This window comes from Amia ocellicauda, chromosome 12 (genome assembly GCF_036373705.1).
Source record: "Amia ocellicauda isolate fAmiCal2 chromosome 12, fAmiCal2.hap1, whole genome shotgun sequence".
NCBI classification, from domain to species: Eukaryota; Metazoa; Chordata; class Actinopteri; order Amiiformes; family Amiidae; genus Amia; species Amia ocellicauda.
The window spans coordinates 752,823-778,842 of record NC_089861.1 but is presented as its reverse complement, the minus strand read 5'-3'; the positions used below and the strand labels follow the sequence as shown (position 1 = coordinate 778,842).

Sequence of the window (26,020 nt, the reverse complement as noted above, 5' to 3'; positions counted from 1 at the left end):
GTTAATTAATAAACCAATTCACTGACTCATTAATTAATAACTGAAATGAGTTGATTTGCGAGACCACCGGGGAAAGCTCAGTGAGAAACACAAAGAAAAGACCATTTCAGATTGTGTGCGTTGTGAGCCCGCAGCAGGCCTCTCCGGCTCGAGAGAACTTCATTCACACAAGATCTAGCTCAGCAGACAGGGGGACACCCGAGAACATGACGTGGGTTTCTAAACCTACACACAGAGCAGGGGCTGGGGGGGCAGAAGGAAGAAAGACAAGAAACTGGCACTCAGTCCATATTATTTTAGGATGAATAACTCTCTCAGGATGCTGGTGCCTTGTTACTCTAATTTGCAGCTAATTGCTCTGTTTGTGTTTCATTAAGCTGGAGAAGTGGCCGTGCAGTTTGAACAGGGGTCTGGTGTCGGTTTCAGCTCAGTGATAATCCCATGAACTGCACTGACAGCCCTCTGTGTGACAGATCAGTGTTTATTAATTTGTTGTACATTTCAAACTATCTGGTGATGTATGTCTGTAGTATATAATAAGTCTATGTTTATTCAAGATACATTTTTTGTCTATCAGCAATATCTCTTCAGAGTGTGTTGGGCAAATATTCAGCCCTAGACAGAAGACTGTACAGAGAGCAGTTGACTGAGCCGAGTTAAACCCAGGGGTGTGTTGAGTAAACATATGGCCACAGACACTACACACACACACACACACACATGCTATCGGATACTGAAGGTTGGGGGGTTGAGAGAGAGGAGTCTAAAGCAATTCGGGCCCTGTGAGCTCCAAGAACTGTATTTCCTGTTGCGTCTCAATGACAATGACAATGACTGCCTTGTGATTTGCCGTTGGACGCGCAGGGGTCGGTTCTGTAAGAGGCCACCGCTGGTCCAGAAACCGTCCCGCTCGGGTCACTTGTGGCTCTCTACACAAGGAGGGGGGGAGGGGACAGCTACAGTGTGCTTGATTCTCTGAGCTGTGAGAGAACGTGTCACCCAGGCCGTCTGTGTTCAAAAAAGGCCCTGTTGTGCAAAATGCAGGCTTATAATCACTGCAAGACACTACAGTGCAGTCTGAAATCAATCAATCAATCAATCATTATTGTGTATACTGCACTTCAGGGTGACCACAGGGAACTTAAAAGACCTTTACCCAAAGTTTGTTAAGCGTGTTCTTTTAAATGGCAGATACTGTTTTGAAAACACACACACACACACACACACACACACACACACACAGACATACACACACAGACATACACTCTTAGAACAAATGTGTTAATTTAACACATTCTGTGTCTGTTCAAGGACAACATTTGTGTTACAATTGACCAAGTTACAACACAATATTGTGTCTTTTTAACACACTAATGTGTTTTTCCCACACAGAAAGTATTGCGTTGTAATCTGGTTAAGTTGTGTTGTCCTTGAACAAACACAGAATGTGTTACCATGCGTGTATATACCATATTTAAAGGGATCGCTTTAGGTTCGGCTTGTGCATATGTGTCATACGCATTTTTAAACACTATAAGTCATATGATGAAAATAACGAAATAAATAATTAAATGCAATACGTTAAACATTTAATTACAAAAGTTACGGAGGCCGGTGTTGCGCAGCGCGGCGCTCTGCTCGGTCCCGGTGCAGATGTCCAGTTTGCGCGATTCGGGGGCAGTGCTCTCACAACGCCTGTCCCGGGCTGAGCAGTTGTGTTTCTGCAGTGGGAGCAGGCGGGGCGGCGAGGCAATGGTTAAATACTTTCCCGGGGGAGTTTCCTGCTTTGGGAAGAAAGTTTTTTCCTCCTCTTATGTATAGCACCTGTTGTGTCGCCAGTTGGCAGTCTGCTGTCTCAAGACCCGGAGCCGGCCGCCTCGCAAACATCTGCTCTGTGCGGGACAGGGCTCTCAGCAGCAGCGAGCCTCTTCACATCCGAAACAGCATCAGCCGCACACATCTTCACCTTGCGCCGGGGCAGCAGCGCGGCGGGACCGTCCGACTTGTGGCTCAGCCTCGGACTGTTACACGGCTGACTGAGAAAGACCAGGAAAGCACCCGCAAACACCGGGGAAGTAAAGGAACCAGAAGACACATTCACAGAATTGCTATTATTTTGGGAGACATAGCTTTTCGGTCTGATCCAAACGTGGCACGCTTTGGTTTGGGTGGAAACGGATTACAGCCCCAGTGGGGGGGACGTGCTCCTGCAGGTGAAGAGCAGCGCACAGAGAAGCGCTCCTGAAGTGCCGGAGTTGCGCCGAGTTTGCGCAAAGCGGACAGGTGCGCCCGTGTCCCGCACACACGCGTCTCTGCGGGAGGACTCTCTCCTGGGTGCGAACGCAACTCGCCTGTTTCTCTGCACACTTGATTTTGATGTAGAGACACAGGCGTTTGATGGGACTATGCGGATACCATCCTGCGATTATCTGCCACAAATGTCTCCAGGTCAGGACCAGAGCCTCCTCGCAGCTGCAGGGCGTGCATGGTGAACTCAAACTCCCCCGAAGCGCATAAGCCAGTGCGGCGGACTCCACGTCCAAATGATCCTCCGGTCATCACTCTTCTTCCTTCTCATAGCGTCGGTCCAGCGGCATGGCACGGAGGCTCAGCCCGTCCTCGGCAACAAGTTTCAGGGCAGCGGTGTGAAGGAGCTCAACGGTAAGGACAGCCTGCCTCTGTGCGCGGTGTCTGGGGGTTATCTTGGGTTGGTGGCGGTGTGGGCAGTAGTCGGGCACATTAGCTCGTAGTGTGTTTGTAAACTTGGTTGGGGGGGACACGGTGCTCTCTCTCCGGAGCCCATGCCCGGCACACTGTGCAGTCCTGCGGGAAGCGGACGTGGGAGCAGCTTTGAAGTGTGTTTGGGAAACCTCTCCAATGCCCCGTCCCTGGGGAGCAGGTTGCCGTTTAAGCCTGAATGGTTTCTTTCATGGGGCAGGACGGCTCCAGGGTGTGCGATTTGCTTACCCTCTGAACCCTGCCCAATTTACACTGTTTATGCCCCTCACTCAGCCCGGCTGCGGCTCAGGGGCCGCTTGGATTAAAACCACGTTTCGGTGAATTTATGATTTAACAGCCCAATCGGATATGGGGTTAATATTTCACCCACCATTTCCCCTTCCAACGCTTTGAACTCCTGGCACAAGAAAATAGTAGCTTATTAGTGTTTTTATAGCGTATTTTTTCCACAGGGTCTTAATTCATGACTTCTAATTGCTGTATTTTTCGATGCTAAAAAAAAAAAAAAAAACGAAATGGGGAAAAAAGTTTGGCCCATCTGTTGATGCGCTCCTTGTGGCTGGATTAATTTAGCTTATTTAAAGAAAGTTTCATTTTTGATACGGAGAGTTAAGGTATGCCTTCATGCCCAACACGAGGGGCATCCATGAACATATTCCTGGTGGATTTATTGCCGGGAGTGTATATTTTACCAGCAACAATGGCACAATATGGTAATTCACTTCAAAAACAAACAAGGCCATAGTTTGTTACTTTAAAAGCTTCCAATACTAATAATTCTACTTCTACAAATATAATAATAAAATAAAATAAAATCAGTGGGGATGAGCCAGCATCGGATAAATGAACAATTTTTTGTGATTTTCACAATTGATGTGTAAAGTTGAATTGTTGTCCCAGGTCTATAATATGCATTATTGATGGATCTTTTAGCCCCGGGTTGAAATCGCTGCCGGCGGGTATTTTAGCTGCGCTTTCACCCAGAGTGACCCCGAGCGACGGGGCCGTCTGACGTCACACGGCGGCTCTGCGTCACACCCGCGTCCTACTAATTACAGAAACAAATGTATCTTTCCACTCAGCGCGGCCTCGGAGGAGCTGCCCGCACCTGCTGCCTGCACGGCCTGCCGATCAAAGGCTGCAGGGTGTGATCAGGGCGATGAAAAGACGCAAGAAAACAGCCAGAGTAGAATGGAAGTGTGACCTTTGACACGGGCACGCAGGGTCGCTTTGCAGTGGCCTGAAATCAGATGCCAGAGGTGCCGGGTGCTCATGCGTGGCGGCTGCATAAGTAAGGGCCTCCGGGTCGAGGAGTGCAGGCAGGACCACGTGACGACTCTATCAATGCGACCCCCCCACAAGCACTGCCATATACAACACCAGCAAACTCACCATCACTGGCAGCATGTCTCCTCTCTCCACCAGGAATAAACAAATCTGAAGACTAAGGGACTTGGCTGTGTCTGTAGGACGGGGTGCATTTTTACATTTACAACAACCATCCCGGTCCTAATTGCCTACAAAGCGTTTTTATTCCTTGTTACATATTTCCCTCCCCATCAAGAGTGAATTGCATCAGCCCATCTTTCCTTGTTCAAGAAGAAAAAAATGCTGAAAATATTTAGATCCACTTAATAGAAACAATATATATCTGGTACATGCATGACACGTGATAGATAGTAAATAATACCCACGAATTCAGATCAATGTTTTGATCTATACAAGATCTTCATCCTGGTACTTCTGGAGCAGATATATGTTTGTGGTATAATTTTATATCTGGTAACTTTATTTTTATCCAGCAGCTTATGAGTTTGGGATGTGGGTATGGGTTCTAATTTTTCAGCACATGCTCAGAATAACAGTTCAATTACAGATCTTAAATTGATCTCTCTATATATTTAAACACTGCAGTTGTTGTGTTTGCTGTGTGCATCCAGTGGCGTGCATGCTTGGGCCGAGGCGTGCTGAGAGACACGCATGAAGGTAAACGACACAGTGCCCCAAAATAAACCGTGCTTCTCCTGTTGTAACAGAGAGGCTCAGAGAGCAGCGGAGCGCGTCTGTGATTGAGACCCATTACTCACACACAACTCCCCTCCTCTCGCCGAGCCCACCCACCAGAGCACACTTACACAACGAGCTGCAGGCCCGTATTAGACACACATTGTGTCTTTGTGTTTCCCCTGCCTGTTCTCTCAGCACGCACTACTCACTGCCAGCAACGACCGTAGACAACCTGTGCCCGTCCCCTGTGCTCGTCCCCTGTGCCGTACCCAATGCCCACAGACATTGTTTCAAGGCATCTAGACGATGGCATTTTGTTTGATTGTACCGTAGTCTTACAGTGTGTCAAATTCCAATAGCGCTGGCAGGATGGCCAGCGCACTCTGTGTGCCGTGATCCCAACCAGGAACTGTCCTGGCTGTTTGACCATTTCTGTAACTAGCAAAACAATCCAATGGATTGTGTCACTGTTTTGTGTGTGTGTGTTACAAGTGTTAGAAAGTGTTTTAGTGTAAATATTCCATATTTTTCTTTCTTCTCCACTTCATTGATACCAGTTCAGTTCAATTCACACACACACACACACACACACCCACGCACTCTCTCTCACACACTCACACACGAATTTAAAGCAGCCTATGTTTGGGGCGGAAAATGGAGCCCCCTGGGAAAAACCCATGCAGCCCCGGGGAGAGCAGGCCCACTCCACACAGGGCGGCAGTCGAACCTGCATCCCCGGAGCTGTGAGGAAGCAGATTCAGAACCCCGCTCCGGATCCGCTCTCTCTCTGTCCTCACTCACATCACCGCGGTGTTTCATTGCGTGAGAGAGACCCTCAGGATCCCACAGAGGGGTCTCTGAAGACCACCAGTCCGCGTACAGGAAACTCCTCTCAGGCAGACTTGTCATTTATGGAAGTAAATGTGGGGTTTAGGGTTATGAGTTTGCATGAGAAATAACAGCTGCTCAGCACACAGATCCAATAGCTGTTTTTGTTTCTCTGGTCGAATCGTTTACACTGAAATATTAGACATATATAGAACTGGTTGTGATTATTTTCATAAACAGGACTGTGTGTCTTCTAACAACACAGACCGAATCCTCACACACACAGAGTGTCGAGCGCAGAGTGTCTGTTGAAATATTTATTCTTGTCATTATTTATGTACTTGTGCGCCAGCCGGCTCTGTTCGGAGTCGTCTGCCCTCGGTTGCGGTCTGCTTCCTGTCGCTTCCCTCGCATGTTTCTATGACGCGTGAGTGTGGATGTGCAGACAGTTCACAAAAGGCAGCAGTGCAACCAGCTTGTCAACGAGGAATGTGTTCACGGGAGCAACTGAGGTTAAATGGCAGTAAAATGGTATATTGTGTTTTGTAACGGATAATACGTTTTTCACATTAGCGGGGGCCTTGCGTGTCGGTTTCCTTTCTTTGCGAGACAGGTGAGAGATCTCGCTGTCACTCTGAGGGCCGAGGTAGTGAGAAAACCTCCCCCAGCCGGGGGGACGGACAGAAAGAGTTAAAAACGGGGCTCTGAGAAACCTTATACACTTGCACAGTTTAATTTGCTCGAAAGGGAGAGTTTTCTGGCATAAACAGGCAGGCTGATAGTATCTCATGGCAGTATTAAATTTAAACATTTCAGCTTCAGCAGACAAAAATAAACTGGTTCGAAGGAACATTAAATATTTGTGTCTTCCTAGATGAACAATAAAGGAAGTGTAATCTCTCCACTGCGTTCCCGTTCTGCAGAGTGTCTTCTGGGGTCCGGGTGTGTTGGTGGGCTGGGGTTTGTGTGCCAATGAGTTTTTTTCCCCCGTTGGACTCGCCGTCCTGATTGACGCTACCTTTGCGCTGACGCTGTGTGTCTATATCGGGAGCAGACCACCGGGTCAGCCTTGCTGGCAGCTGGAAGACTAATGATCTCCCTGGCTTTACTTCTTTCCAAATATTAGGGTTTGTGAATCTCGCACAAAGGCCCATGGCAGCGACTTGCGAAGGGTTGTGTTTTAATGAGTGGCCATGGTGGTCTGCAGGCACCTTGACAAACCCAAATACTGCTTCATGTTACACTAATTTAATACATCACGGTCATTAGGTGTGACGGGGTCTTTCTGTGCCCGGCTGCCGGTGCGGGGCGTGTGGATACGCCTTGATCGTTTGTACGCCGGGAGTCGATAACGATGTCAACTCGTTATGCTAACAGAGCCATCTCGTGTTACAGAGAAAGAGAGAGGGGATGCAGAAGACCCCGGTCCCAAATGCCATTCCTAAGGTTTAAGTTTCCATCTCTATGTCTCTGTCCAGAGCCGGCGCCAGTAGTCAGAGGGGCAAATGTGAAATGCCCCCAGCCTGGTTGTTACCTCCAGCAAACGGCAGGAATTGTGCCTGGCTATGGGCCCGTCGCAGACCCCTGAAATCCCTGGCTCTGGCACTGTGTCTATCTTCCCAACTATCTGTCTGTCTATCTCTCTCTCTCTATCTGTCTATCTATCTATCAATGTTTGTATGTAAATCTTATCTAAAGGGAGCATCTTTTGGCCACAGATGAGTTCACAACGCACAGCCGTGAGCTTTGTGTAAACTACCTCCATGGTTGGTTGGCTGATACAATCCGTGTGTGAAAGTGGGGATTCCCGGGAGAATATAAACAAAGGCTTTCAGACAACTGCTATCCTAACAAGCTCTCCCTGCGGGTGTTTTCTCTGCACCGAACCCGGAGAAATACAAATTGGAATGCTTTGATATCTATACCATTCAGCGCTTGCGAGGGATCGGGAGTTTTAACAAAGGGGATTTTGTGTTTTTCTGACAGAGCTGTTTATTAAGTGACTGATTGCGTTCGTACACAGTTTAACCCGGGGAAAGCGGCTCGTTGAACTAACAAAGCAAGAAGTTAATAAAGTCTTTATTGTAAACTTTAGTATATTGTGGCCAAACCACAGTAAAGGAAAGCTTGACATTGTGGTGAAGCACAGGCCAGTATAGTGAAGATGAATTGTATAGCTGATAAAATCAGGGGAAAAAAACACATTTATTGTGCAAATTGTACGGTAACTTTTCATAAGAGAGCCACAAGATGTAGTCAGCAGCCGTGTCCCACCTGGGATTTGAATCCAGGAGCCTCTGGTCACAAGTTCACTCTGTTGCCCCCCTAAGGTTATGGTCCCAAAACCGCAAGGAGATGTGTACTCGCCCCGGCGCTGATTCTGGCCCGGAACAGGCCCACTGTCCCATCTTCTGCTCGGTCACTTTGTGTGCAAAGCCTTGCAGATCAGGGATGCTAAATCCCACCTGCGATTGCTCCTCTTCCTTCCCACACAGGGCTCAGTGCTCGACAGTGAGATGCTGTGAAATCACAGGTTGCTGTTGATGAGCCGCTCTTAATTCGCTGGCTGTTGAATGAAAAGGCACGGCCCTGTTTTTACTCCTGGTAGCAGCTACTGTGCAGTTGAAGGTCCTAGGCATTAAAACATCAGTTACCCCATCATGTTTTACTGCATTTATCGCCGCTGCAGGGCGTTCCACGCATTCTGCACGTCAGTTTTATAGACATTGCTGTAAGGCCTTGGCTTCAGAAAAGGATTATCTTTGTAGAGGCTTTGAAGTACTATTAAAACTAATGTGTTAGTCATTCTCGCAAATGATGCATTTGTTTTATATACCTTCAGGGCGCGGGAATACAGTGGCCTACTTATCTCCGTGAATATAATACGCATTGATACGCAGCGTCATTAAAGGATGTAGCGCGTCTCTGGGAAGTTGAAGTAAAATAAACCCTGTGAAACTTCATAAATCACGCTGACACGGATCTTGTGCTTCTGTCACTGCATTAATCATGTGGCCGGCAGCGCACTCCGGCTCTCCTCCAGGACAGTGAGGTGCCATCTGTGAGCGCCACAGCGCAACTCAATAATTTAAGGAGTTTGGAATTGCAAAGTCTCGGCTCTCAGCTCCGCAATTTAATTTCAGTGTCTCAGAAATTACTCCTCATATTAATATGGTATAATGCAACAGTTGAGCCACCTCGAGTATTTTCGGTGTAATGTTCTTCCTTCTGGAAAAAGAAAAGATGAAAACAAGTTTTAATGATAAAAGAAACTGGCTACAGATGTTTGTTTTTGCAGGAGGCTTTGTTAGGGCATTAGCTGCCTTATTCTTCACTCCCCATGTTTAAATTGTGAACCGTACGACTGGGAGAGAGATTCGAACACAGCTATCCTCAGCCACATGGTGTCATGTTGAGTAGCACAGAAAGCACGTTCTGGTTTTACTGCAGTGAGGGTGACGCGCCGCAGCCTGGATCAGCTCGGTGTTACTCCGTGTACCTGCTATCGGACACGCTGGAAACGCCTCTGTTTGAGTAGCGATTTAGTCGATCTGAGGAAGAAAAGTGACCAAACGGTAGACAGGTTTCAGAGACGCACACATCTCCATCCACAGGCTACAGTAAGGAAATCGTCACCAAAGTTTTCTTTCTTTTTCTCCAAGTCACAGATCGCGTCCACTGCGATGGCAACCACAGTCTGCCTCTTTTGTACAGACAACCTGCTCTGAGCTGAACTGAAGACGGCAGCTCGTTGATTGCGTTGCTTTGTCCGAGGGAAGACCGATGCGATGCGACTTGCAGGGGCTGGACAGTGTGAAGCACAGGTTTCAGGACTAATAGCAGTAGGCGTTCGTCCAGTAGCCAGTGTGGTTGCAGGGGACAGATGGCCTCAGTGGCAGAACGATACCATCGCTGTCAGATTGTGGAGCCTGTCTCTGATCACACCGATCACTGCACTGCAGGGAGGGCAAGGAGAAAACAGTCAAAAACATGAGTAAGGGGTTTTTAAGTTTTTGCTGTCCTTCTCTTGTCTTACAGTTTGCCTGTCTGCTGTTCTGCTCTGAACCATCCAGAAACTAAAATTGACGCAAAACTCACACGTACACACACAATCTCACACACACGCAGTGACGGGCACAGCCTTGTTGGGGGGCAGTGGCTGAAATGAAAGAAGGGGTACTTCGGTCCAAGTTGCGAATTGCGGTTCATTGTGAATCATGACTGACTACAGTTTTGAACAATTAATCATTTTATATATAAATATAAATATATAAATATATATATAAAATTAAAAATGATTTTGTAGCCGCATTCTCACTTATTAGGAATTTAGACAGGAGGCCATGTTTATGTTTTTCATAATCTCTCAGAGGAAAATAAGAAGCTCTCAGGCCTGCAGCAAGAAGCTGACATTTATCAACGGAGATGTAACTGGAGACTTTGTGTCCACGATCACATCACCCATTTTTACAAACTTTGCAGTGGTACGCATTCATGCTTTCGTGTGTGTTTTTTCTTGCCTTGCTTGTGGTTATTGTGTTTGTGGCTCTGGAGGCTTGGAAAACCCCATCAAGACTTGGCAGCGAAACAGACATGTTGGCAGCTCGATCCCTTCAAGAGTAACTGGAGTTAAAACCGTGTAGGCGAGAGCCTGCAGGTTTGAGTTCACTGTATAGTCCGATGAACTTCCCAATTGACCCCGAGCGCATGGGCACAATACAGGTGTTGTCCTGCCTATAGTGAGGTTTGAGGGAGTGAATGGCAGGAGTGTCCGAGCCGTGTCTCAGAGCAGATTAGGACAGAAACAGCGTGCCGATCCTGAGACCCAGGTGCTGGGATATAATGGCAGATCAGGGTTCATTTAGCGCTTGTAGGCATGGCTATAGCTGGAGCAATCAAGTATTTCTTTCTCTCTTGTTTTTCTTTTGCAGCAATCTCTACAGCGAGGGTTTTTATTCTGATACAAGTGCTCTGGTAACTCTGAGAGGCGACACCTCATGGAAGGGATTTTATTTCTCTGTTCAGCCCAGAATGGATGGCCGTTTCCCCTCCTCGAGAGTAAAGGCTGCTCACGCTCACCGCAGTGCACTTGCATCGCAATCTCTCCTGGGCGTTTCTCCATCATGAGATATCTTACCGGTGCTTTGCCCTTGATTGTGTATACTGGTTTACTATACTCTATGACTATATGTGCTATACTTTATCTGTGCTTTTCAAAGCTGCTGCAGTTTAACCGTGGCACCCAACACTCGGCATGAATAATGGGGCACTCTCCTGTTTACAGGGTCTCTCGGCACCAGTTAAGCACGTACTTCCAGGACTCTGCTCTCTGAACCGCCGTACCTGAGCAGGTCGTACTGTGACACTGATTGGATAAGCAGGCACTGATCCACACAGCGGCCCGGCACAGACCCGCGCATTGACACAAGCATCGCTGCCTCTGTCGGCTCCACGTCTCCCCCGCCATGCGGTTCTGGCAGTGGCTCAGACTGACGAGTTGAGCTCCATCTCTGTCCCTACAAGCTGCAGCACACCTGCATTCCTCCACATTTCATCAGCCGCTTGACAACTAAATCTCTCAAAAGCTTCCTATTGCGGCTTAATATATATATGTGTGTGTGTGTGTGTGTGTGTGTGTGTACATATGTATGTGTATATTTATGAGCTTCCCTTGACAGGCACTCTTATGTCAGACCGCACTGCACACAAGGCTCGGAGACTCGCGTCGGCGTGTTGCCACTGACGGACAGACAGGCGTCCCGGCGTGTAACTGCAGGTAACAATGTGAACTCATACGTGCTGCCCTTTTCGGGAATGTGGGCCTTTTGTGTCAGTCTGAAGAAAGGAATAAAGCAAGCAGGCCAGATAGAAGAAACCCCCCTCTCCTCCCCCCCAACTCAATTAGAGACACGTCTCCTCAAACGGGGGGAGTGTGTGTGGAGTGGCACAGCTTTGGAAACATCGCTCATAACTCCCTGGCTCAGATTATAAGTACATAAGAACATAAGACAGTGTCCAAACGAGAGGAAGCCATTCACCCATTTGTGTTTTTGCTGTTTTTTACAGCTGGAGGGGTTAGGGTTATAAATTCTTATGATGTTATGAATGAACAAGAATTGACGGTGAACATTTATTTTCCCATTCCCATTCCTCTTTGTTGTGCTTGACAGGGCTTAATTTGTGGTACCTCCGAATTTACCTGTTTTGGGGGATCCCCAGTGCATTTGTGGCGGATCCTGCCGGATCTCGGATTTTGATCGTCTGTGTTCCGGTACCTATTTACGCTGATTCTGTACCTAATGTGGCAGCAATCGCCACCCCCCGGTCTCATGCTTCTTGACCACCCGCCACCTGCTCTCAGGGTTTTGACCGTTGACACCCCCCCCTTCCCGGGTTGCCGCCACCCGCTCGCACAAATTGCACTGTTCCGGGACCAGCGCCTGCCTCGTCACCCATCCGCTGTCATTTACACTTTGCGTTCCAGCACCTTCTGATTTACAAATTAAGCACTGGTGCTTGACATGAGCATCTTGACAAAACCAAGACCCTGGGGGAGAGGTCTAGTCAAGTTCAAATTTCTGTGCAATCAGCTTTAATTTAGTAGCTTTTTAAAAATGCTCTTTGTTTCATCATCAATTGCACAACCCTATGAAGTCTGCAAAGGTTCAGATGCCCAGTAGCCTCAGACAACCAAGATAATCACGGTCAACAGATCGGGGGTCTTTCTAACAGGGAGTCAGCAGGCATATTGAAGACACACAGCTGACCTTAATGAAGAATTCCTCGGGCACCGTAAGTCCCGTCCTTTCTCGGACACGCACCTGACACGGGTTGTTCTTGAAATAGCAATGAATTTGATAAAACCCATAATTAGCCTTGGATCTGTATAAGCTCAAGATATACATGTGTACACACACACACACACACACACACACACACGAAAAGTGTAGACACAATATTCAACCGCTAAGTGAAAGCAGGCGTCGTCAGTGTCTCCAGTGCCACATAAAGTAACCAGAGTGTTTAATGCGTGGGTAATGGATCGGTCTGCAATGGAAACAAGCAGAATGTTTCACTTGCTCAAGCTTGTTTCTGGTCGAGCTGGGTGATGGGGACATTAGCTGACAGGGTCCCTCCCGGCCCAGCCAGAGCGGGACCCCCAGCTGTGTGGGAATTCGGCTCAGCACCGGCAGATCGATGGTGCAAAGAGTTGGAAAGTTCCCTGTGTTTTCGGTGCTTCTTGGAGAAACTTTGGTGGGGCACACTTCCCAGTTATCACCAACCTGGTTAAATACATACTGACCAGTATCTATGTGCTGCTGACAATTGTGTTTTTTTAATGTTATTATTATTTTACTTGCAGGGGCGTTTCAGTGCCCACTTGTGTTGTGTGGTTTTTTTTTTACTTCACACAAGTCAACACAACGTTCTTCAGTGTGTTGCTGCAGATCACAGAACACACATTGTTTTCCCAGGATTTTAAGGATATTGAGCAGCGCCGGGCAGCCGGGACCCGCAGAGCAGAAGAGCCTTCTGGGTTTTGTTTAATCCAAATCCTTAAACTGCTTAATTGAGCCAATTGTGGGGCTTAATTATTCAAGGCTTCCATGTGTTCGAGGTGTCTGGTGGCTGACGATGTAGAGGCCTGTGAAACCTGCAGGGTTGTGGCTCTGCAGGAGTGACTGTGTGGAAGATGATCAATGCGTGCCAAGACTGACACCAGAGGAACATGAGAGAACTGCAGGGAGGCTGTGGTGAAGATGAGAGGAGATAACAGTCTCAACCTGCCTATTAGAGCTGGACTCACAGCTGGCCAGCACTAGACAGAGTCTGTGGACATCCTAGAGCCCTAGAGATCCTTGGTCTCCTGCATCCTCTTCTTAAAAAAATGGCACTTGATGGTTAATGATCAACAAAGTTACTCATTGAACGACGGGATGTCTGGTCCTTGAGGGCTGAAGAATATTGGGCTGCTTGTTCTCTGAATGACTGAACACTGCCAGCACCATTAACAGTGAAATGATTCTGTCTTTATAAATGAACAGTTTGAACTGAAGACCTGGAGATAGATGCTCTTGTCCTACAGGATCAGGAGGAATACAACAAGGTGGGTGAATCCAGCGATGGGATACTGTGAGTCGCAGAAAAAGGCTTTTCCTTAATAATAGTCCTAACTTGCCGCTGTCTTGGCCAAAATGCCAACCTGCAGGAATTGTTTCTTATTTTTTCAGCCATCGTTAGTTGTTGTGTATCTTCTAGCATGAAAACAGACCTGCCTACGAGGCCAAAGTGTGCTCAGAGTTTTGTGAAATGCCAGTGCATTCACACACTTCCCCTGACAGGCATGTCTCCCAAACAGGGACGGCTTTGGATGGGCTCCTCCTGTGAGCTCGGCTGCATCTCTGTATGTTCAGGTTACCGCCCAGTGTATTGCCTTCATCTCCTGTTAAAAACACCACAGTCCCGTTGATGGCGCCAGTTACCTGACGTGCTGAGTCAACAGCCTTCCCCTGTTTTGGGCTTCACACCAACACATTTCTCCCTGACCACTGACTCAGCAGAATCAGGCTTTTTAAAGGAGAGCACTTTAGAAAATAAGTACCTAAGTGAAGTATGTTAAGTAAAGTAAATAAGTGACACACACTTTTCAGCGCAGAAAAATAGGTGGAATAAAAAATGCAGAGTGAAAGTAATTGGGGTTGCACCACATTGAACTGAGCTGTGTACAGAGCTCTCTTAAATGCCACAACATCATTAAACGCACACCACATATGGGACCCGTTATAGACCTAGTAAAAGCGTGAGCAGGGGCTGTGTAGACGGGCTGTGTAGCGCACTGTGCATTGGGGCGTAATGAGAGCCCACATTCAGAGCGAGGGAGTCGAGCCTCCATTTATTAAAAGAGCTGAACTGTTGCCATGCCTGTTGGCTGTTTGTTGCTCTTCGGAGCCGCCCACAGTTCTGAGTGCTGCTGGGGGTTGAAATGGCTACAAAGCTTTGTGATGCTTTGCGCTGTAGTCACTGAATAAAACTCGTGTTGTTGCCGTCCAGGTACTGAACTAGTGCATCTGAAAGTAATGTCGTAACAAGAGCAGTAAGAAACACGAGTATTTGCCGGAAATCATGTCACTATCCCGGTCTGGGTAGTTCTGCTGGCTTTCAAGGAAAATTGACTCGCTGCAGTTCTTCGCTCGAGGGAATAATCCTCACAGTTGCAGGACATGAGCAAAGGAGGTTAAAAAGGGCTTAATGCAGAAAGCGGCACCATGACACCTGCTTGGTCATAATCAAAAGCTCTGTTTCTGAGTTAAGAAACAAATACCTGAGTACAAAAGTGTCCGAAAATCTGAGCTTCATCATTGGCGGAGAAACGCCAAGCATTCCTGCAGGTTCAAACGTCTCGTACCTGAAGCAGTAGAACCCCCTCTGGGCCTTTTAACAACTGGAATAATCGTTGGGCTGTTTTGTAAGGCAAACCTTTACAGCTTTACATAATACAACATTGGTTTTAATAGTTTGGACCTCTCCCTGCGTTTCACTTCCCAGAATGTTCTGCAGATGTAGTTTATATCCCGCGATGATTGATCTCCTCTCTCCGCGGGCCGACTGTGAAGTGTTTTGACAATCAGACGAGTCCAATGAAGAGAGAGGGCCTGGCACGCTCTCAAAGTCAGCGGGGCGAAGCGGGTCCAAAAAGACCCGAGCTCTTTTGAAGCTCAGTACAAATGTGACTCACAGGTTTATTACGAGGCTGCTAATAATCTTTTCACCTGGGTATAAATCTGTCAGACGGGGTGATGGATGGGACTCGGCAGACAATAGGAGCACAGATGGGGACAGGACTTTGGGCTTCATAAGCTGTTGGACATATTTTCGAGACAATAAAATGTGTTGGTGGCATGATGTGTTAAAATCCTTTACGGCTGCGCACGAGGGACTGCTCAAGAACCATCTCTGACCCGTTGTTGTGTCCGGTCTGTGTCCAGTGTCCACACGAGAAGGCAGTGGGGAGGAACAGCGTTTATAGCGCAGGGTGAGACTATTGTAAGGGCTCAACGGCATCAAGAGAAAACCTCCTTCACTGTATTTGTGCCTGAGATACTCCAGAGGCCGGTATCCTGTGAATGACTGTGCCCAGGAGCTGTTTATACTAGCAGTGTTTTTTTTCTTCCTTCCCTGTCTCTCACCCCCTTCTAGCGAGAGCTCTCACCCCCTTCCCACAGGCCGCGTCTCTCGGCTTCTCAGCTGCATATGTGCTGACAGTTCAAAAGAAACAGTCTGAGCACATTCCCACAGGACTGCCTCACAGCTGCCAGGCGAGAGAGAGAGAGAGCGAGAGAGACACAGAGAGAGAGGGAGAAGAAAGTCATATCTCAATGGTTTCATTTGAATCAAGGACTCACAGCTTAATCCCCAGGCCTCTTGACAACAATGCGGTCTGCAGCGCGCCACCTGGTGTTGAATAGAAGGGTTTCTGTTCGATTAATTCCATTGCTTGATTAAAATGCCACAAAGACCCAACAAAACCGAGAGACCCTGAAGAGCTGCCTTCTGTCCGGGAGCATTCAGCGACGTTCTCGTCCTCATGGAGTGAAAAAAAAAAACTTCGAGGGAAGGCACTGATTTAGAAACAGCCGAATGACATTTTTCATTTCCGTATCCCTTTTCTCTCCATATACATTCCAACAACCCCCCCTTTCTGCTCTCTCTCTAATTGCATTTAGTGAAAAATGTAATTGTGAGCTATGGGCCTCCGCCGACGATAGCCCTGAACAGAGGACGTCAGTTTCCATCGAGCTCCCAATCCGTTTCCCGGGACTCATTAATAATCTCGGTCTTTACAGGAAACTTGATGGAGTAACGAGTCGGGCGCGGGGGGTGCGGCGTTGCGGCTCCAGATGGCTGCCCTCCGTCTCTGCAGACTCTGCGTGCAGATGCGCTGCTTCTCATTTCAAATAATTAGCCGTGGGATTATGCAATTTCAAATTCCGTTACCCATAATCAGGAGAGATACTGTACATGCCGACTGGCCCATTACGAGTTATTAGATTACAGTTTTAGTGGCAGATCTGTTTCGGGCTCCAGTGCGGCACACTGATAATTTTGTCTGAGAATCACGTCTCAGTAGATGAGTTGTACAAAACACATGTTTATTTAGCGCACAAGTTGCGTTTCCTCTGACATGGAAAGTAATTGACTGATGCTCTTTCATTTCGGAGGGCAGCATTTGAATAAACAGCTCTGCGGTTGCGAGGGCTGGGCGGTTTCCCTTCTCTTTCATTCCTCTCCGCCGGTTCATTAAGGTCAGGAAAGCTGAAACTCCGGAAAGTGCAGTACTTGGAGTTCGAATTAATTAAAGAACGAGGTAGCTCTGACAGATCAAACGGGCTCGGGTAAACAACCCCGAGACCAAAGCGCAGTGTAAAGTTGGCGCTTTAATTGCCCGAGTCGGAGTCTGGAGGAACGCCGGTGTGTCCTTTCGCCTGGCAAGGGTTAGTCCTGTAATTGTCGGCAGCAGAAAATCACATTACAGGGAGGACTGACCTCGGGAAAACCAGTCAGAGAGGGCCCTCGGAAAGTGACGCGCAGCTCGGCTTGGAAGCTTTCCTGTGTTCGCCTGTCATGTGATGTCAGTTCATTTTTTTTAATTAGCATGCAGATATAGAATAGGCTAAATCCATGGGCCGGGTTTCTAAAATAGGAAGAGTTCAGGAGAGAATTGCATGTGTGACAGAGGGAGAGAAAGTGTGTGTGTGAGAGAGAGTGTGTGTGACAGAGGGAGAGAGAGTGTGTGTGTGTGTGAGAGAGAGAGAGTGTGTGAGTGTGTGTGTGTTGGGGAGGGATATGTACATTTAAAAACACGAAGAGTGCCTCCAGGGATGCAGAGTTGTCATTTTTACTCCTCCAGTCTCAAGACTGACACAATGGACGGTGTTAGAAATGTGTTTGGCTGCTGCGGCCATGACTGTGGCAATTGTGCGAGAGGCAACCTAAGACGGTGCCCAGCTCCTCTATTTACAACAGGGAGCGTCGCCCGTTCAGCCGAAGCTCATACACACGAGCCTTTCCGCCTGCGTCCCCCCGGAACACCCCCGTGAGCAGCACACCCATTCACACAGTCAAGCTGGAGAGCGGTGTCCGTTTCCACGATCTCTTTGCACGACCGATCCCGAGTGGCTTTCCCAAAAAAGGAGATTCTTCCTTTCCAGACGTTGGGAGGCATTACAGTGTCCTTGTTTCCCAGTGTGATGTGTGCAGCATCAGTCATCGGTGAAACTCTATCCCCGGGTCTCTCGTTATTCGCTCTTAATAATGGTATCTTGATCTTGCAATGCGAGACTCTGCCAGGGCGGCTGGGGCTGCATATCACGGTAATTCACTCCCCGCTCCAGCTGCCAGCGTCTGACAGATGTGTCTACAAAGGCCACCGAGCCCCTCCACTGTAAGACCCCACAGCTGGGAAGGATATTACTCGGTCATTTCTGAGGATCTGTGACGTGTCTGTTGGTGTGGGCGACTGGGGAGATGCCAGCTAGAGCCTGGCTGTGTTGTGTCTTGGATGATGTCTTCTTGTAGTGCCTGTTTTCATAGAGTGTGTGTGTGTGTGTGTGTGTAGGTGTGTTAACTAAGTTATTCAATTAACTCTCCAGAACGAAGAATGCATCATGTGCTTTATTTCCTTACATTGATTTCTGACCTCTGTGTCTCTCCTCTGTGATGGATTGAACATCGAGCCCTGGATTATTGATGGTTTTCTGAAAGCCTGTTCTTTCTTCAAGTGGTTTTAGTAAATTCAGAATAGAATACGTTTGCAGAGCGACGGCTGATTTGTCGCAAATGCCTATAGTGTTTGATGTCAAACTCTAGAGTAAAATGATACACTCAGATACAGACATAAAAACTGGGAGTAAATAATCTTATAAATGCCCCACATTAACTCCGGACTTCATCTCATCAAAGGAGAAACGCTGAGTGAAAACAACAAACTGCCGAACAGATATCTGAGTGTTCGGTGTTCTCGCTTCTGAGTTGTGATTTATTTTATATTATTCCTTGCGGTTCTCCATTCCTGGGAATGTTATGGATACCGAGATCTCAGATGCCATAGATGGTGCCATGTCACATCACAGTCATAGTGGAGTCGGAGTCAGAGTGAGGACGATGGGAAGCGAATGCTAATGGGTTCAGAGACGGCCATCTGAAGGACAGGAAATTAAACCGCAGTGAGACGCACAACTGCCCGTGCTCTCCATGGCTGTTGTTTTCTGTACGTGTTTCTCTATTGAGTCCCGTTAGGAGCAGAACTAGGTGGCTTACGTGTTTACTGTGTGTCTGAAACAATGGATAGCCCACCAAGCAAGGCAGTTGTCAGTTGGGAGGCAGATGTGGTGGCATCAGTGACAGTGACAGTGAAGTGGACTGTCGTGCTCAACAGCGGATACACACACAGAGGGCTGTAGAGCTGCTGATGTAGGGACATGGACGGTCAGGCCCTCAGCACACTCGTCTTGCAGCGTCGACAGGCAGACCGCAGTGGGGATGGGTCCTTTAGTCATGCTTGAGTCAGAGCAATCTGGCACACCTGGCGAGAGGTGGGATCATTTGTCCTCTCAGCCCTAGACCCCACCACAGCTGGAGCAGCATGTCAGACACAGCCTCTGTCAGGACACAATGACAAACTGCGCCTCCTCTTCGCTCCCTGCGCTGCGTTTAGGACACATCTGTACATTTCCAAACAGCTACAGGAGGGTAAAGAAGAGTTTCACTCTGGTATGATACCTGAAGAGAGGGCTTGTGATTATGCACACATCCCAGCATGCATTGCAGAATTTGCCAGACTCTTAAAAGGTTTGTTTTGAATTACCCAGGAACCACAAAAGCTGTTTGCTAACACATGATATATTGATGAAATATTCCCCAAGTGCCTACGAATCTACTGCGGTTCATCTGCTTTCCCCAGAACAGTAAAGAAATTGATGCTTTCACAAGATGACTGAGTTTCTGTGAGCTCCGAGTTCAGCCCGTTCTCTCTGAGAGCCCGGAGTCGCTCTGTCCAGCGTGTCCTTGTGCTCACACTGATATTGACTTGGATCGACTCGCGAGAAAGCAAACATGGGACCGCCGGCACTTGCGTAATTGCATCATTTTCAAATGTGAGAGTCAGACTTCTAGGTCACATTGAACAATACTGAGGGAACTGGAGTCTTTCTCTCTGCAGAGCCTCACTGACTACCATGGAAAATTAGCAGAACAAGGAGAACATAACAATTTATAAAAGCTCCCAGGAAGAGGGGACACTATTTACCCCGCACTCCCCAGCCCCCCCGACACTCCTGACAGCCACTCACTATGCTTTGGGTTTCTTGGCCAGACATTTCTTGGCCCAAAAGAAAGAACAAGTTATTACAGAGAGCGTGGCTGCGCTGTTTCTCAGCCGTCACGTTAGTGATGCCGTACACTGGAGACACATTGAGGACTGGCATTCAGAGGACTGGCGCGCGATACCAGGGACCGGCTCTGTTCGGTTTCCGTTCAGCCAAGACCATGTTAATTTTCTCGTCTCTTCACCCCCAAGTGACAGGTTCAGTCAGCGCCGCTGAGATGAGGCGAGATAACGAGATGGGAAAAGTTCCCGACGAGGAATAGAGTGGACCTGCACTTGTACACTTTCACAACCCACTTGAGCAGCCATTCATTATAAACAATGGGCTTCACCCGGGCTCCTTCACTGGGATTCATCAAGGCTGTGCTTTATTTTGTGTGTGTCTGTGTCTCTCTGTGTGTCTTATGTATTTGTCTGTGTCTGTGTGTGTGTGTGTGTGTGTGTGTGTGTGTGTGTTTGTGTCTCTCTGTGTGTCTGTGTGTCTCGTGTGTTAGTCTGTGTTTGTGTGTGCATGCGTGTCTGTGTGTGTGTTTGTGTCTCTCTGTGTGTCTGTGTGTCTCGTTTGTTTGTATATCTGTGTGTGCATGCGTGTCTGTGTGTCTGTTTGTGTCTCTCTGTGTGTGCATGTGTGTCTGTGTTTACCGTGTGTGTCTCTGTCTCTGTGTGTCTCTATTTTCCACAGTTGTGGAGTCTTTTTTCCTCTTTCGCCAATAACTATAATGCGATTATTTGTGACTGGAGCCATAGATCAATCAATAAACAAGACAGGAGACAAAATGTTTTTCTGTGAACGTTACACTGTAGGTAAGAGTTTTAAAGGAGCGGAACAAACCTCCGCAGGAATGTGTGCGGCCCTGTGCCCTGCCCGTGTCCGTCCACTTTCACACGGCAAATTAAAGCACCATCAGACAACATCAGCCCTGGCTGCCCTGCCGGCCGGTGTAAAGTTACAGCGCCAGGGAAGGGAGTCAGTCTAAGAGGAGACTAATTACAGCTGTGCGGCGGACATTGATACCGACCACAGCAGCTGGGAATCGTCCCCCACAGCCGCCTTTCATGTGGCACAAGAAAGCAAGTGAACATCGCAGATCCATGGTTATTGCTTCTTGCATTCGGTTGATGATCTTTAACCAGACCAAGGGCTGTACGGCTACTTCTTTACAGGCACGTTATTTATCCGTCTGATTAAGCTTCAATATTTGAACCATTTACAGGTATCTAATTAAGTTGCTTTTAAAATATATCTCTAAATGATTTGCACATGTCTAAAAAATATATAAATATATCTCTTAATCATTTAAAGATATCTCTAAATGTACTTTTAAGTAAGATACAGACGGGTGACAAATTAAAGGAAAAACCTGAATAAATGAGTGGAGGAACATAACGAATGCAGACGCCTCCAAACAGGTTCACTGCATGATACAATTAAGCAATTAACATCCTATCATGCTCTGTGGCATGTATACAAATGCTGAGCAGGCCCAGATTACCTCGATTTTGGATCAAGACGGCAAGAGGAAAGGATCTGCATTGAGATCTATGGGAAGGACATCAGTAAAGAGGGTTGGACATTGTGGTGGAAAGCGCACATTCGATGACCGTGATGCTCGTGCATTACTGTGATATGTAAGGACAAACAGAAGAGCAGCTCTTTCCCAGGTGACTGAGAATGTCAAAGCAGGACGTGATCCGACTGTCAGCAGGAACAGTCTGTGGTGAACGACACAGAGAGGATATTATAGCAGGGCTGCAGTGCATGAACCCCTCATTACAAAGACAAATGCACACCTGAGAGTTTAGTGGTGCAAAAACCATAGGCACTGGTCTACACAGATGTGGAGAAAAGGAATCATCCTTCACCATATTCTCCACAAGTGGCCGAGTGCGGAGGCTCTATTATGCTGTGGGGGGCATTTTCCTGGCATGGTTTGGGTCCACTTGTCCCCTTAGAGGGAAGGGTCACTTCAAACCAGAGGAGCTTTTCCAGATCAGCAGGGACACACGCACCCAGGGACACAAATGGAAATTGGGCTTCAAGGCATTCAAGACAGAAAACAGGAGACACTTCTTCACACAGAGAGGCATCACAATCTGAACAAACTCCCCAGCGATGTGGCTGAAGAGACAATTTGGGAACATATCCAGACTGGATAGGATCCTTGATCACTTAGTTATTAATGGACACCAAACGAACACGATGGGGCGAATGGCCTCCTCTCGATTGGACAGTTTCTTATGTTCTTATGTTCTAAATCATGACACAGTTATTCTGAGTGATCACCTTTATTCTGTGGTGACACATTTCTCTCCTGATGGGAGTGGTCTCTTCCAGGATGACAATGCCCCCATCCACAGGGCACGAGGGTCACTGAATGGTTGATGAGTGTGAAAATGATGTGACTCATATTCTATGGACTTCGCAGTCACCAGATCTCAACCCAATTGAACACCTATGGGAGATTCTGGACCGACGTGTTAGACAGCGCTCTCCACCACCATCATCAAAACCCCAAATGAGGGAATATGTTTTGGAAGAATGGTGTTCATCCCTCCAGTAGAGTCCAGAGACTCGTAGAATTTGTGCCAAGAGCATTGAAGCTGCTCTGGGGCTCGTGGTGCTCAACACCTACTGAGACACTGTATGTTGTTTTTTCCTTTAATTTGTCACCTGTGTGTATCTCTAAATGATTTGCAGATATCTTTAACTTATTTAGAGATATCTTGAAATATTTGAAGGGAAGCTGGGGTGAAATTGCCACTCTGTGTAGATATACGTTGATAAGATCTGCATGACGTGTTTAGCGGACGACTGTCAGGCCAGAACCATATCAAGCTTTGGCGCAAACGCTGCGTTGTAAATCCTGAGTTCGATTGAGTTTATAACGTGCGCCACCAGCATCTGCACAACACATTCGTTGATGACGGACGAGGTTCTCGTAAAGCCGCGTTATTCTCGAAAGGTATGAAACATTCCCAAGCGCCGCCCGGCATCTTCACTGACAGACTGTAAACCCAAAAGTCATAAATAGTTGAGACTGCGCTTGGAATTTACTGCACCTGTAGTAACCACTGCAAAAAACATTAATATGCAACAGATGCTGAAACGGTCACAGAGACTGAGAATCAAACTTCCCTGGATCTAGAAGAGAAACTATCAGACCTCTTTTCATTGCAGGCCTTTCCCGTGTGGTATTAGAATTGCATTCCCCCTTCCAGCCCCAGATTGAAGAGAGACGATACAGCACGACCTGCAGCTGAAGATCATTACAGACCTAAATTAGAGCATTTTATAAGCTCTCTGAAGCAGCTACTGCAGAGGACAGAGTGTTTGTGTTTTCTTTATGGAATAACGTACAATTTATAACAGTGATTGAATTTTAACTTGAACAAATACAAAGCAGCAGGAGAATATCTTAAAAAAAACATCCAGTAGGTGCCACACACCTCGAAGAACCAAACTGTGATTGGGAATTGCGGGATTATGTTAATTTCTCACTGTGGGAGAAAGAAAACAATGGACAGTGTTTGAATATATAGTGCAAATGTAAATGAAGGGAAGCAAATGTTAAAATTACACCCCAGAGTGGCAGGACCCCTCTGAGAGCATTGTGTGCGATTGCGGTCCATGGGCCACGGGTGGGAGTGGGTTCACAAGAGTCCGGGATCGAAACAGGGTCGGAGACGTGTCTTTGGCTTCCTCACAGAAACACTATGACTTAACAGCCGCTGTTGAGCTACTGTGGAGGATCATTAACTTCTCCCGATCGTGCTGCTGCCAAGAAGAAAATAATTAACATAATTACTGGCAAATCTCTTTGAAAAAGAAATTGATTGCGTTGCAAGAACAGGGAGAAAAGTTTGCTCAGGTGTCTTTCATGTATGGAAACAAAGGATGCTTCTGTTTTCTCTTCGCTTTTATTCTGGTAAAAGACAGGGAAAATTAGACAGGGAACTAGAAACTACAAGCCACAGAAACAGAGCTGGTTTTATTGCTTTATTGGTTAATAATCTTTTACTCAACGTGCTTCATGTTGTGTTTTTGGTTCAGCATATTCTAAATTTTTTATAGAAACATTCTAGAAACGTGCCTTTTCCTCAGTGTTGTTACACTTTACAAAGTTGCCTACAAAGACGAAGTACTAACAGCCATTTTGAGAAGCAGTCCTCTCTGTAAGGACTCAAGTCTGTACCGCACTCTTTGCAATTGTGTTTTTAGAAACCGAAGGCGCTGCTACTGTGTGAAATCATTTCCACTCGCTTCTGCTATCAACTTGGCAGATGAATGAAACCAAAAACCGTCCCTGCATGCCCAGAGTAATGAACGCACATTACTTTTCTACTCCCTCTCTACACAATACAAGGGCTTAGCCTATTGAGATGTGAAAGTGCTCTCGATCGCTGCACTGCCGCGAATTTCGCCAACTGAAATTGAATGGATTATTTTTCTTCCTAATGGCTTCCTGCAAATAACCGCTTATCCTAACAATGCTGTTGGAGACATTGATTAAACAGTAAAAGATGTAATTACACGGTGGTCCCCTCGATTGACTTGCAGCTATGAGTCTGTATTTAGACTCACGGACCCGGGGATTAGGCGGACCATGTTTATTTATTTCTTGGACTGTCCTTTTTCTTAGTGGTATAAATTATACTCGAGTGTTGTGTGAATATCGCACTCTGTGTGTGTTGGATGTAAGAAGCCCCTTTGCATTCTGGGCCATGTGAAGGTTAATCATTGCCATTAGTTTCTTGCTCGGGGGGATTTTCTTGCTAATAAGTAACAGAGTACAATGGCTGCACTGTCCTTGTTTTTGAAGGATACTTAGCTTTCTAAACACAGGACTGGCAGGAAAATTATGTGAAGGAAGAGTCTTTTAACGTAACACTTTAAACACAGTCGGGTCTTCTCTACTTCCATCCTCATAAACACACACAGATGGCAGGGTGTGAGGAAGCCACCCAGTAATACACAACGCTCCGCACGATGAGGTAGACACAGCGAGGATCGGGGGCTTGAGTTACAGACTCTGTGTGATGGAGTGCATGGGGCCAATAGAACCGTGTTTATTTCATGTTTGTCTGCGGTTCATTGTGACAACAAACATAACCCATAATGAGTTTAGAAAAGGATCTCACAAACTCTATCTTGGGTCCTGTTTCCTTATTTATTTATATTTAATTATGACATCTGTGAGACAGTTAGTGCGTGTGCGTGTGCATGCGTGTGTGTGTGTGTGTGTGTGTGTGTGTGTGTGTTGTCCAGGGAAGGAGACGGGGGAGGACTCCTTATCCAGTGTTTGTTATTAAGAGGAATAAAATGTGCAGTATGAAGTCAAGGCTCTGCTCTGGCTTAATAAATTGCCGAGTGATTTGTCACAGTGTAAGAGATTTGCCTTTGATCCCTCTCTGTCTGAGGAGCCCCCCACCTCTCCGGGACCCGGGCGGTCTCTTACAATCTGTCTTCCTCGCCAGCTGTCTGGCCGGCGGTGCGGGCAGCGTGTCCCCTTGAACGCCACGGTTTTAATCAGGTGTACGTCGGCCCCTTCTGAAATAAATGTGTGTCTCATCAATCTCTTCAGCTCCTCTCTGGATGTGGCACTGAGAAAAATATTTAAACTGTGCTCCTCTTTGATTGCCAGGCTATGGGATGGGGGGGCTGCGTCGACTTCATCAAGACCATGTGTCCCCGGGGGGCTCCGCGCAGATCAGATGTCCACACATCTAAAAAAGCATATTTACATGAATCATGATGTTCTTTATGAGCAGGGCCGTGTCTCGGGTGTAATTCGGAGGTAATGAGAAACAGGACAGTGGCGGTCGGTGCAGCTGGTCCTGTGGTCGAGCGCCTCGCTCTGCTCCCGGTCGGCCCAGCACTCTGAACTCTCCAGTGCTGGCAAACGCGGCACAGGGAGGGGGGCAATTTGAAGCCACTGTTATAACTTGAGGTTGAAAAGCACCGTCAAGCTCTCGCCCGAAAACCATCAACACATTCTTGGCTGGAGCTGCGAAAACACAGGCTTTTATATAACGCACTGGAGACGTTTGTTCTTCTCTGAGTGC

General features: G+C 47.2%; 1 protein-coding gene across 1 annotated transcript in view; it reads left to right on the top strand.

The window, feature by feature from the left end:
- The first annotated feature begins 1,719 nt into the window (after nt 1–1,719).
- pdgfc (platelet derived growth factor c) overlaps nt 1,720–26,020 on the top strand; it is a 59,703-nt gene continuing 35,402 nt past the window's right edge. Inside the window, exon 1 of the mRNA XM_066717999.1 lies at nt 1,720–2,661. Coding sequence (XP_066574096.1) covers nt 2,544–2,661 — 118 coding nt within the window. The 5' untranslated portion in view covers nt 1,720–2,543. The remainder of the gene's footprint in view (nt 2,662–26,020) is intronic.